General features: G+C 40.6%; 1 protein-coding gene across 1 annotated transcript in view; it reads right to left on the bottom strand.

Moving 5' to 3' along the window:
- Positions 1-11,552: 11,552 nt before the first annotated feature.
- LOC116824326 (solute carrier family 2, facilitated glucose transporter member 11) overlaps positions 11,553-12,640 on the bottom strand; it is a 21,755-nt gene continuing 20,667 nt past the window's right edge. Inside the window, exon 10 of the mRNA XM_032779519.2 lies at positions 11,553-11,624. Within this exon, the coding sequence (XP_032635410.1) occupies positions 11,616-11,624 (9 nt within the window). The 3' untranslated portion in view covers positions 11,553-11,615. The remainder of the gene's footprint in view (positions 11,625-12,640) is intronic.

Below are 12,640 nucleotides of genomic sequence, written 5' to 3'. Positions count from 1 at the left end.
TGCGACCCTCCACGTAGCCCTTCTCTCTCCAGGGCCAGGGTTACAGTCTGCTGAGCCCTTTACATCATAAGCCAGCAAGGAGGTTGGTGTGAGAACTCCCACAGTCTCTGTTGTCCCTAGGGCTTTTCTCAGAACAGTTTAGCCTGCTGTCCTGACAGGTGCCTGTCTTCCCTTCCCAGGAGGTGTTTCTGTAGTGGCAGGTTGGCGGGAACCCGGGCCTGCCCTCTACTCCGGGTTCCAGCCCAGGGACCCTAATGGCAGCCGACCTTTCACTGCCAGAGTTGCTACATTTCCCTGGGCCACTTCCCCACAGCTCTCCTGCTTCTCCCTTCTTCACCCTTACCTTAGGGCTCCCTTACCGATGGCTTGAGGGTGTCTTCATTAACCAGCCTTTCAGCTGCACTTCCTCTCCTCTGGCCCCCTGGGTCTCCCCAGCCTGACAGGAGTGGGGCCTTTTATAGTATCAAAAGGTCCTTAATTAGAGACAGGTGTTCACATTACCTTAATGGACTAACCTGACTCTTTACAGGTTAATTGGAGTCAGGTGTTCTTATTAGTCTGGAGCAGCCCCTGCTCTGGTCAGTCAGGGAACAGAAAACTGCTAATCCAGTGGCCAGTATATCTGCTTTCTATTACTTTGTTATACCCACCTGACCTGGGTCTATCACAACGGGTTTATAATCAGAGGAACATTGCTGCTTGAAGACATGGTGGGCCAAATTCCCCCTTGATGTAATAACGCTAACTTCAGAGTTGTCACAGCAGCAATAAATTTCACACTTTGTTCACATCTTAAACCATGACACACTCCTGGTTGTTGCAGCAGCAGGATGGAATTTGGCTTACGGTCTTTGACACCAGGCTTCTCCTCATATGACTGGTGTTACAAACAATGATATTGATCATAAATATCTTATTTTTCTATTTTTATGCTATTATTTCTAGTTTTACCCTCTTATACTGCTCTAAACAAAAACAATTCCTTTCCGTCTTTTCATGTTTACATCTTTCAGGTAATTACAAATAATTGTCATGTGCCTCCACCTGTGCCATCACTCATCCAAACTCTCTTAGCTCTTTTAATCTAAGCCATTCCCTGTGGCTCCTTAGTCATTTTGTTGCCCTTCTCTGAACTCTTCCGGTTTGTGTTCATCTGCCACCTCTCATTGCTTTAAATGAAAGAGGTCTCAAATCCATTTTTCACTATTTCTTTTTTTAAATTATCTGCTAAACCAAACATTGAGATATTTGATCTCTCGGATATGACCTCCTATTCTACTATTTTAAACCATATTTGATTTCAGATAAGAACTGGATTGATTTACTGAGTTTATGCAACAAGGCTTTAGAACAGCAAAAGGAAGGGAAAAAGTAGTGCATAAATACTGTTTGCAGAAAAAAGAGAAATGTACACCAGCTTGGTGGCCATCTCAGCTTGCAGATCAGGTCTTTCTTGATGGTTCCTTTAGGTTCTGAGGGAACAATCACACTTTATATAGAGAGGGAGTTTAGATCATTTTTCAATGTATGAGTGCCTTCTCTCTCTCACTGTCTTGTTCACACACACCCTTTTTGCCTTTTCATGGAGTTCTTGTTATGCAGTTTGTCATTATCATGGTGGTTACTGATGAAACTACCCATAACTTTGATGGATCATGATCTGTCTGCTTTCATTCCAGGTTGTTTGGGAAGAAGATGTATAAAGAAAGCTGACAAATGATATGCAGCTGGAGGAGCTGGGTAAAGGGCACTGATGAAAGCCAATATCAAGGGACTGGTGTAAACTAGAATGGACTGGCCCAGAGTCTGATAGCTAATTTCACAAGACTTTTGTTCTGGCTGAGATTTTATTGGCTTGAGTAGTCAAGCAACACCTTCTAAATAAATAACATTTGACCATTCCCTCAGGCCAAAATGTAATAAAGGTTTCCATAGCTAAAAATACTGGTAGGCTGCATGCAATGGGTGCTAGAGATGGGGAAATATTCCTCAGCTTTGAAAACAATGTAGTATATGCTGACAGTTGCACTGTCAAGAACTCAGGGCTACAAGTGTGTCTTTTTCTGAAGAGGGAGAAGATGATGAAGTAAACATGAGCAACTAGGGCATCTTAAAAATTCACAAGAGGACATGCCTATAACTAGGGAAAAACCTAAGTGCAACCATTATTAATATTTTTACATATTTTATTAGTAATATTGTTTGAATAATTTGAGTGTTTTAAATTTACATTTTTTATTTTTTCCAACTTGTTGTACGGAAATGGGCAGCACATAAAATTCCTGTAAGGTACCTAAGAAACGTGAGCATTATGGGGATCTAAATGCAAATTAGCCCATCATGACGGTTTCAAAACACTTTTTGGTAAGCTGTATTCTCACCTGCCCTGGATCGGTTCTCAAGGGCTTCTTTGTGATCTATGTAACTAGCTGTTAGGATGAAGTCCTGATTCAGATACGAGAAATGACCTAGGCATATGCACACACAGTCTGTTAAAGAGCTAGCCACTAGCTTAAGGCTAAAGTTCTCTGTCTGAAAGAAAAGTTCAACAGTTAAGCATGTAGGGACACTCCATATGCTAGATGGCGATGAAACAGGATATCTTTATTTTTGTCTGTAATTCAAGACAGGATGTCTCCTTAAGGAACTGTTCAAATTAGGTAAATTGCTCGTGTTAGGAGACCCAAGATTTGAACTCAGTATTTCTGTTGGCAGTGTGTTTTCAGAGGTGAAGCTGCTGCACTTTGTTCACCAGAGCCAGATTTTGTTGTTCAGGATGTGATAGAACAGTGACTGTCAGCCTTTCCATTGTACTCTACCTCTTTCAGGAGTCTGATTTCAGCTCTGGGCAGGGCTTAGACTTTGGCTTGAGCTCCAGGCAATATGGCTTGGGCTTCAGCTTGTATCTTAAACTTCATGGGGACCCCTGTTTGCCATCCCCTAATGCCAGCCCTGCACTTCTGACCCCCCCGCAACTCTTCCCATGACATTCCCCCTAGGAGTCGCCACCCCCAGATCGAGAAACACTGATATAGTGTAGAGAACAGTATAAACAAGTCATTGTCTGTATGAAATTTTAGTTTGTACTGAATTCACTGGTGCTTTTTATGTAGACTGTTGTAAAATTAGGCAAATATCTAGATGAGCTGAGTACCCTTGGAAAACCTCTGTGTACCCCCAGGAGTACATGTACCCCTGGCTGAGAACCACTGCGGCAGAAGCTCAACTGATCCATTTAGTATTTGTCAGAGGTGTGTATAGATGCGATGGGAATTGTGTCTAAAGGAGAGCCAGTTGGTGATAGTATTTGTAACTGCTGCTCTCTGCTGTGGTTGTTGGAAATTGATTTGGAAAGATTGTTGCTGCCATTTATTTGTAGGCTCTAAATCAAGTTATGAACCTTTGATATTTAAGTTTTTTAATATGTATGTGTGTCCAAAGGCTTGGGCAATGGGCGTATAGTGTATTAATATTGATCTACATATGTAACTTACATTTTTACAGTTTATGGAGTTCTTTTAATTGACAGTTAGTTAATCAGCCTGTTAAATGCTCTGAGTAAAACGTAACCATTTAACAATTTGTGTCTGCCTCTGCTTGATTGCTCTAAAGGCAACTGCTTTCTAGCGAAATTCAAAAAATGCTTTCAAGTTAGATGTGTTTGTTTTCTGCACCATGTGCACTAACAGAGATGGCACTTACATACAGGAAATTAAATGAATATATGATCATTCCCAATCTGAAGTCTTTTGTAAATGCTCCATGGAAGGCTTAATCTTCTAGTAATGTTAGGTATGTCTTGTAAGTAGTGCTAATTCAGTGTTGTAACCAACAGGTTGTAAATGTGCAGTTAAGCAGCGATAAGATATATCAAAGTGCATTTTTGCTCAATGAATATGATTCAAAGATTCTAAAGCCAGAAGGGAGCATTGTGATCATCTGGTCTGACCTCCTGTGTAACACAAGAGCGTAGAACTTCCCCAAAATGATTCCTAAAGCAGATCTTTTAGAAAAACATCCAGTCTTGATTTAAAAATTGCCAGTGTGATGGAGAATTGACTGTGACCCTTGGTAAATTGTTCCAGTGATTAATTACTCTCACTGTTAAAAATTGATACCTTATTTCCAGTCCGAATTTGTCTAGTCCAACTTCCAGGTTTTAGATCATGTACGTTTTTCTGTTAGATTGAAGAGCCCATTATTAAATATTTATTCTCCATGTAGGTACTTACAGACTGTAATCAAGTCATCCCTTTTCCTTCTCTTTGACTAAATAGACTGAGCTCCTTGAGTCTTACTATAAGGCAGGTTTTCGAATCCTTTCATCATTCTTATGGCTCTTCTCTGACCCCTCTCCAATTTATCAACATCCTCAGAACTGGACACAGTAGTCTAGGAGCGGTCACACCAGTGCCAAATTCACAGGTAAAATAACCTCTCTACTCATATTTGAGATTCCTTTGTTTATGCATCATAGGATAGCATTAGCCATAGTGTCACACTGGAGTTTATGTTCAGCTGATTGTCCACCACAACACCCAAATCTTTTTCAGAGTCACCGCTTCCCAAGATAGGGGCCCCCATCCTGTAAGTATGGCCTATGGTCTTTGTTCCTAGATGTATACATTTATATTTAGCCATATTAAAACACATTGTTTGCTTGTGTCCAGTTTACCAAGCAACCCAGATTTCTCTGAATCAGGGACCTGTCCTATTCATTATTTACCACTCCCCCAATTTTTGTGTCATCTGCAAATGTTATCAGTGATTATTTTATTGTTCTTTGAGGTCATTGATAAATATGTTAAATAGCATAGGGTCAAGAACCAATCCCTATGGGACCCCACTGGATGACAATTCTCCATTTAGGGTTACATTTTGAGACCTGTCAGTTAGCCTATTTTTAATCCATTTAATGTGTGCCATGTTAATTTGCACCTTCTATAGCTGAAATCATGAAGTCGCACTTGTCTGTGGTGTGTTTGTGTACATATATCAGTGATTTTCAAACTTTTGTACTGGTGACCCCTTTCACACAGCAAGCCTCTGTGTGGGACCCCCCTTATAAATTAAACACACTTTTTAAAAATATATTTAACACCATTATAAATGTTGGAGGCAAAGCGAGGCTTGGGGTGGAGGCTGACAGCTCGCGACCCCCCACATAATAACTGCACGATTCCCTGAAGGGTCCCGACCCCCAGTTTGAGAACCCCTGACATATATAATGTAGATCGGTATGTTTGTGTATTACTATACAGCTATTCTGCTTCCATGTGCCAAATACTTTTTCAACTACATAGTCAGACCCGTGGATATAAGAAATCAGGAGGGACAATAGTTAAAAACTCTAATTTTTCTTTACTCTTTTTAACACATCTATTTAAAATTATTTTGCTGAACTGTTGTAAGGTTACTGGACATTTTGGAGCCTCCTCCCTACAGCCTCTTCCTCTCCCATGATCCCGGATATCTCTTTAGCAGCACTTTATGGACCACCAGCCACTTTAAAATCTCATTTTCTGTTGCATGCTGAAGTGAAAGATGGTAAAACTCAGTGGTGCACCAGGTTTCCGTGTCTCGGTTTGTCTGTTCTTTCAGCTTTCAGGTTTGAAACACCTAAATTCCCTAGCACCACAGCTTTCATTCCCATCAGCAGTTCCGCCCTTCACCCTTCTGAAGTAGAGACATTGAATTTCATGCAGTTTAGTTATGTGACGGTGTTTCTGGTGTGATTTTAAAACCTGAGGTCAAGTCCATGCTGCATGTTACATCCATGTGGTGCCTAATACGATAGTTTGATCATACACCAGGGCCCAGAGACACTACTGCAATACAAATAACAAATAAAATTAAAGCTCTGCTGGCACCTTTGAAAGATTATGATTTTGCCCCAGTGTCTGTGTACTATTGTATAAATGTAAATGTCGCTTACACTACTAGCAAAGTTTTCGCAAACAATAGTGTGTGTGTGCGCGTGCGCGCGTGTAAAGACAATTCAACAATAACAATACTGAACAATTTTCAGATTTATCCTTTCATATATTACGTACTTTAGACACTAAAATATCGAATAATTTTCATGCAGCTTTCTTTTCTACAAAACAAATCTTCCTTTCCATTCATGTCCAGCATGATATTAACAGACATTCAGGATTTTACATTTAAATTTATTGCATTCAAGAATCCTGTTTTTTTTTAAACTCTACAGTTTTAAAATAATTGTACAAATGAAGCTGTTTGGCAACAGATTTCTCTCTCTATTGCATACGATCCTTTGTGACTAGCCAGCAGCAGTACTGTAGCTTTTGCATAAGCAAAAGCAGAAGAGAAGAGCTGGATGGATTATGGCTTGCAGGCTATAAATAGAAACTGGAGAACACAGGTGGAGCTCACAGACATGCCCAACAACTACAGTAATAGGTATGTACTAAATGAGAAGCCCTGGCTATGTCCTGCACTCAGTTGCTGAAATGGTTAGTATAGTACATGGGACTTCTGATTGCACAGATGATGGAACTATCCTGGAGTCTTTCACTGTTGGGAACATCCTGCTTACTGTTGGAACACAATGCACCTAACACAAACAAGCTGCTACATCCGCCATAAAAAGATACATTGTTCTGGTATCTGGCCAGTGATACCCGCTTTCCAGGAACATTTAACCGTGCTTTTTCGTTTCATGCACTGTAAGAGAAAGTGGGGTTGTTTGGTAAGATCCCTGACCCCGACAGCTACAGTCTGGTGCACAAGTACCACAATGCTAGCGACCTTAAAACACATATGGTAGATAAATCCACAGGAAATGCTTCAGCCCAAAGCCAAGTTTCTTATTGCACTATTAAAGATGTGACTGAGAGAGCAAATGTTAGTCTCAAGCCCTATGACTAATAAGCACTGATGCATTTAATACCTGGTCACTAAGGGCCAGATTTTTAAAGATAGTTAAACATCTAGGGGGATTTTTCAAAATCACCTTGGTGTTTAAAACTCATTGATTCAATTAGTGCTAGGCCCTTGGATATGCTTTTGAATCTCTCACTAGGCACCTAAATACCTGTAAAAATTTGTCCCTAAGAAGTGAGTGATTCAAAGGTGAAATATAGAATTCCACTGCTGGAATAACTGCTGAGCAAGATGCATAATGTTTAGTCATATTGAAATCTGTGCAATGCTCAAAGAAAATTGAATCAGAGCTTGGAAGCGGAGTTTGCTTCCCTGGAACTGTTCCTCTGGCCTCCTGTTAACCCAAGCAGCAAGCTCATAATGCTTTTACCGTGTGAGTGGTTAACTGACACAGCACAAGGTCTGGAGGTCAGCCAGGAGCATGGCACCAAAGCTGTCTGAAGTATGGCACACCTCTGTCACTTGGCTGGCAGATGCTGAGCATGTCCATGACGTATTGTGAGCATTTCATTTTTGGCTTTTGAGGGACTGGTCAGGTTACAGCAGCCAGGCGGACACACACAGCCAGAAAGTCACAAAGAAGAAAAGGCAGTTTCACTGTAGCCAAGCAAAGGTTGGTAAGAATAATCCCCAAAGCAACCATTTACCCTTGTCAAGCCTTTCAAAAACAAGTGAGAGACACCAGCAGCACTTCAGTGCATTGCGTCAAATATCTCTGGAGTGGACCGGACTGAAGTCAAATGGATTCTATGAAGCTTTAATGGATTTACACAAGGTATGCCTTTTGGCCCATTAAGGCAGGGGATAATATACAGCATGCCAGCTATTATAGCAGGCCAACATTTCAGTGCTAGCAAACCTCAGTACCATGGCAAGGGCTCCTGTCAATGAGACAGATTTTCTGGACTGCCAGGTTCACTCTTCACAACTTACCCAAAAGCAGCCAGAGATTGCCACTGGAAAACTACCCACACAGAGGGGGAATCTGTGGGTGTAAAGCTGGAAGAGGCTGCTTTGCTGTTGCTGGCTTCATTACCTGGTTTTACCAGAACTTCCCCTCCCTGTATGGTGAGGAGGAAAGGCAGTGGCACAGGAGAATGGAATGGGTGGAACAAGGCTTTTGCTACATCTGATTCTCCAGTGGCGGTGTAAGTTACATCTGCCTGCTACAGCTTGAGCTTGAGCCGGATGCACATAACAGGATCAGGACGCCGTGACTGGCTCTCTACTCTGAGCTTACATGAAGAACCAAGCCCTATGAGAAGTATCAAGAGCAGCCCTGGGAGCCCATGTGCCCCTCATACAAACAGAACAAGAGAAGTAGCTGTATACATTTTAAAATGTACATAAACCACTATGAGCAAGCCATGAAGAGAACCAGTTCAGAATAAATAATTCCAAAAGCACTGCCCAAAAGTCAGGGGTAGAACAAGTCACTGATTAAGCAGGAGGAGATGGTTTCCTTCCCAACCTGTTAAATGATTAACAGCTCAGCATTGCTCAACAGGTTGGCATCTGTCTGAGATCACGTTATACCATCAAAAACATGAGCACTGAGATGAGGAAATAAAATGTCATCTGGCTTCTGAAAACAGAATTTAAGATTGGCCTTAATATGATTAATTATTTCAGAGTCAGGTTTAGAGGCAAAGGGTTGAGAGGATTATAGCGAGATAGACATTGTTTGGGTGAAGAAGGGCTAACGAAGAGATATAGTTAAGTATTAAACTGAGGTCTGGTACTGCTCAGAAAGAAACAGAATATACAACCAGTTTGTAACTCCTTAAATGAGGATTCCCAACTATATGTCATTTAGCCTTGAAAAATACCAACTGATCGTTAAACTTTCACTGAGATGTATCAGTCATTTGTCTCATGTGAACGATGACACAACAGTCAGTATACACACACCTGGGGCAGCTGAGGCACAAGGCATGACAGAGGACTTCTGCACACCTAATGTGTTTGTGTATTTTGACTGTCAAATATGCACACTGCGATAGGACACTGCATTTATCAAATAGTCAATGGCTAATTCTGGGGAAACCCCATTTGCTAGACAGATATGGATGATCTTTAAATGAAGGCCCTTTTTAAATACTAAATGTTTTGGCTCAAGTTTTCAGATTTGGGTGTCTAAACTCAGGCACCTAAATCCATATTAGGGCACCTGAATAAGTGGCATGATCAAAATCAATAACATATCCTGGTGTTTTAGGCTTCAACTCATTAAACTTATGATCTCAAGCAGCAGGTATGTTCCCATATTATGTGTCTGGAAAACATACTGCAGTTAAAAATCAACTCTCCTTCAGAAAGATGAACGTCCCTGTGCTGCACTTGAGTGGGTGGGATTACAAAAAACAATAACTGAATCTCATCACTGACACAGGCAGCATTAGTGCCCCTTATCTGAATGTATGAGGTTATTTGAATCACAACCAGTGCGGTAGCTAAATGAGAGGAAACCACAAGCTGATTGTTTAGGACAAAACAGTGAGAGGTCACTAAGTGTTAGGTGTATATTTCCCCCAAATAAAAGTCCTCTAAAGATTTCTCTAGTATTTGTCTAAAATTAAAAATAAATCAGAAGTGATGACTTTGATGGAGAAAGGGAAGCAGAAGGGTCGGGGGGAAATGAACACATTATTTGCTCATATTTTAATTTTCTGTTTCATGAATAAAGGGCTTGTAAAAGATTAATGAATTATTGAGTTAATGAATGATTGACAGATTTTTAATATGAGGTTAATCAAACATTATAGATTATTACAGAGGCCAGAAGGTCAATAGGTGGCTTTTGATTAGAGTCCCTGCTTTTTTCTTTTTTTTTTTTAAATCCACAACAGTTTAAATGGCAGAGTACTGAATTTCATGGAGTTTGAGTGGAATGAATTTTACAGTTAGTGTTAGTGAATTTCAAAGATGGAATGAAGTTTACAACTAAATTGAGTCAATTTCAAGGTTGGGAACTGATTCCATCCTTGAAATTGATAACATTACTTGTAAAATTCATCCTGCCCTTTAAATTGACTACTATGTGTAAAATTTATTCCATCCTGAAATTGACTCAGTTTAGTTGTAAAATTCATTCTGTCTCTGAAATTGACTACCGTTCATGGTTTGGGGTCCTGGAGCATTTTTACGATTTCTGTGGTCTCCGTGAAATTGTGATTTAATGAGGGCCCTAGTTATAACCATCTATCACACCTTCTGCTTACAACAATCTATAACGCATAGTGCTCATGTCTGTAACATGTATAACATCTATTAATGTTTTATTAACCCTTTATAAACCATTAATAAATGGAATCATAATATCCAGTGTGATCCATTCTTTTTAAAAGAAGCTTTTAAAATGGTTTGTCAAAGTAGCATCTCACTGTGGATGCTCCCAAGAGATGGCAAAGGGCACTGTGGAATAACTAAATGCTACAGTTCTAAGCAGAAATGCAGTGCAAACTGTTTTTAACAAATGAAGTTTTTAACAAACATCAGCTGAACTTCCTGCTTTAATATGAAAACTTTCCACTACACAGCCAAGACTAGCATCTTCTCCCTAGCCCCCACCTCTTCTGTCTCTACCCCAACAAAAAAAGAGAAACATCTCAGGATATTTTCCAACCACCAGCCACCTTTACTTATTCCAAGACTATAACATAGTGGATTTGATTTCCTCAGGGCCTTTCCAAAACTTCTCACATGTCTGAGCTTTGAAGTTGCGCTTTTTGAACTCATTGGAGATTTCCAGGAAGGTCTTCCCCTTTGTCTCGGGAAGAAAAAACCCGACATATAGAGCGGTGCAGACACAAACTGTGAAGAACGGAAGGTAGCAGAAGTGAGCAAGACCTTCCTGCAGGGGGGAAAAAAGAGAAAGTTTTGGAAACATACCACAGTATGAGGCAAGCCCCCTCTACAATTTCTCTCCTACATATAATAGCTTCAGTCATGAAATATTTCTGCACTGACTTAAGGATCTTACATACATGAGTAAGCAGCTCTCCTCTAAAAGGACTAACCGCAGGATATTTATCTCTGGCAATATGATCTTGCTTCATTTGTGTTATAAACATTGGTCCTGACTGGCAACAGATTGTAGCTACTGAAGGGGAAGTTTGGGAGATATGACATTTTGCATTCTTACCATGACGTAAAAACAGATTCTCTTTTCAGAATTCACTGTTGGACATAATACAGGAGCACTTATTGTGAAGAGCCCACAGGAGTCACTTTAGGGAATAGGGTAGGGGTGCTGGCTAAGAGGCTGCTAATAACTTCTCCTCTCCCAACCTTTCCAAGTTGGGGACAGAATGGGAATGTTGGCTGTCAGGGACTCAAAACTATTCCAACCCCAGCCTTTTCTAGCAGAAATCACTATAGGAAAGCCGTAGGAATCTTGGCCAAGAGAGAGCTCACAGCTCCTCCAGTCACAACTTCTAGCCAAAGTCACCATCGATGGAACTGTAGTGCTGGCTGCCTGAGACTTGCAGACCCAGTCTCTTTCAGTAAGGGTTGCTATAAGCTGCAGTGCAAGAGCACTTGTTTGTGAACTAAAAAACGGTAGATGATTGTACCAGCTTCCAAACCTACCACAATGAATGGAAAGGCCATTCCAACTGTAAATAGATTGGACCAGATCAGAGAGCCACAGATCATGTAAGCAGCTGGACGAGACATTTGATCAAAAATCTCTGTCGGCAAAACTCCTGTCACACCAGCTAGAAAAAGAATTTGCAAACAAATTTATAATATGTCTGAAATGTTAAAACTAGAAAACATATGCTGACAAATATGTAAAAGGTATATAAAAAGGACAGAGACCAATTATTAATTGATTACATTGCCAATTATTCTCACTAGTCAACATGGCCAGAACAAATAGTCACGGATGTAACTGCATCAGGGAGGTTTTAGGGTAAATATTAAGAACTGCCTAATTATACAAGCCATCTGGCAATGGAATGACTTGCCAAGAAAGGTTTTATAATCAGAATCACTTCATATTTTGAAGGCTAGACTGGAATGGGCAGCTTAAAAATAATGTAATCAACCCTGAGACGTTGCAGGGACATGGGCTAGATGACTCATTAGAAGTTGTTTCCAATCCAAATGATTTCATGACAGTTAGACTTGATTCCCCTCTTGCTTGCACCTGTTTTATATTGACATGAGCAGAGAATCATGTCCACATTATGTACCAACATAGCACACATCATGTGCGTGCACACACCCACACCCGTACACACTGCCTGGTTCTGAGAAAAACTGCAAGCTCATCAGTTAAAAAAAACACATGAAAATACGTGTTTAAATTTATATTCAAAGAAATTACGAAGTAATAGAGCTCAACAACCTTTAAAGCCATACAGTGAAACAGTGAAGCAATAAGAGCCCTTGGTTACAGCCCTAATGAACTGGTTAGCAAATCCAGGAACTGCTGCCTATTGTCACAAATTAGACAAGAAGTTACTACCTAGACAAGGTTGTTTTTATGCTTCAAGTTTCCTTTCACACTTTGTCTCTTCAGAACTCCAAGAGAATATAAACAGAAATGGCTCCAGAGAATGATAGGTTGTCACTACAAACTCTGAGGCCACGTCTAGACTACGCACCGAATCGGCGCGTTAAAATCGATTGCTCAGAGATCGAAATATCGCGTCTGGTCTGGACGCGATATCTCGATCCCAGAGCGTGCTTAGATTGATTCCGGAACTCCAGCTAGACGACCGGACTT

The sequence above is a fragment of the Chelonoidis abingdonii genome, chromosome 22 (assembly GCF_003597395.2).
Source record: "Chelonoidis abingdonii isolate Lonesome George chromosome 22, CheloAbing_2.0, whole genome shotgun sequence".
Taxonomy (NCBI): Eukaryota; Metazoa; Chordata; order Testudines; family Testudinidae; genus Chelonoidis; species Chelonoidis abingdonii.
This window is presented reverse-complemented; position numbering and strand designations above follow the sequence as displayed.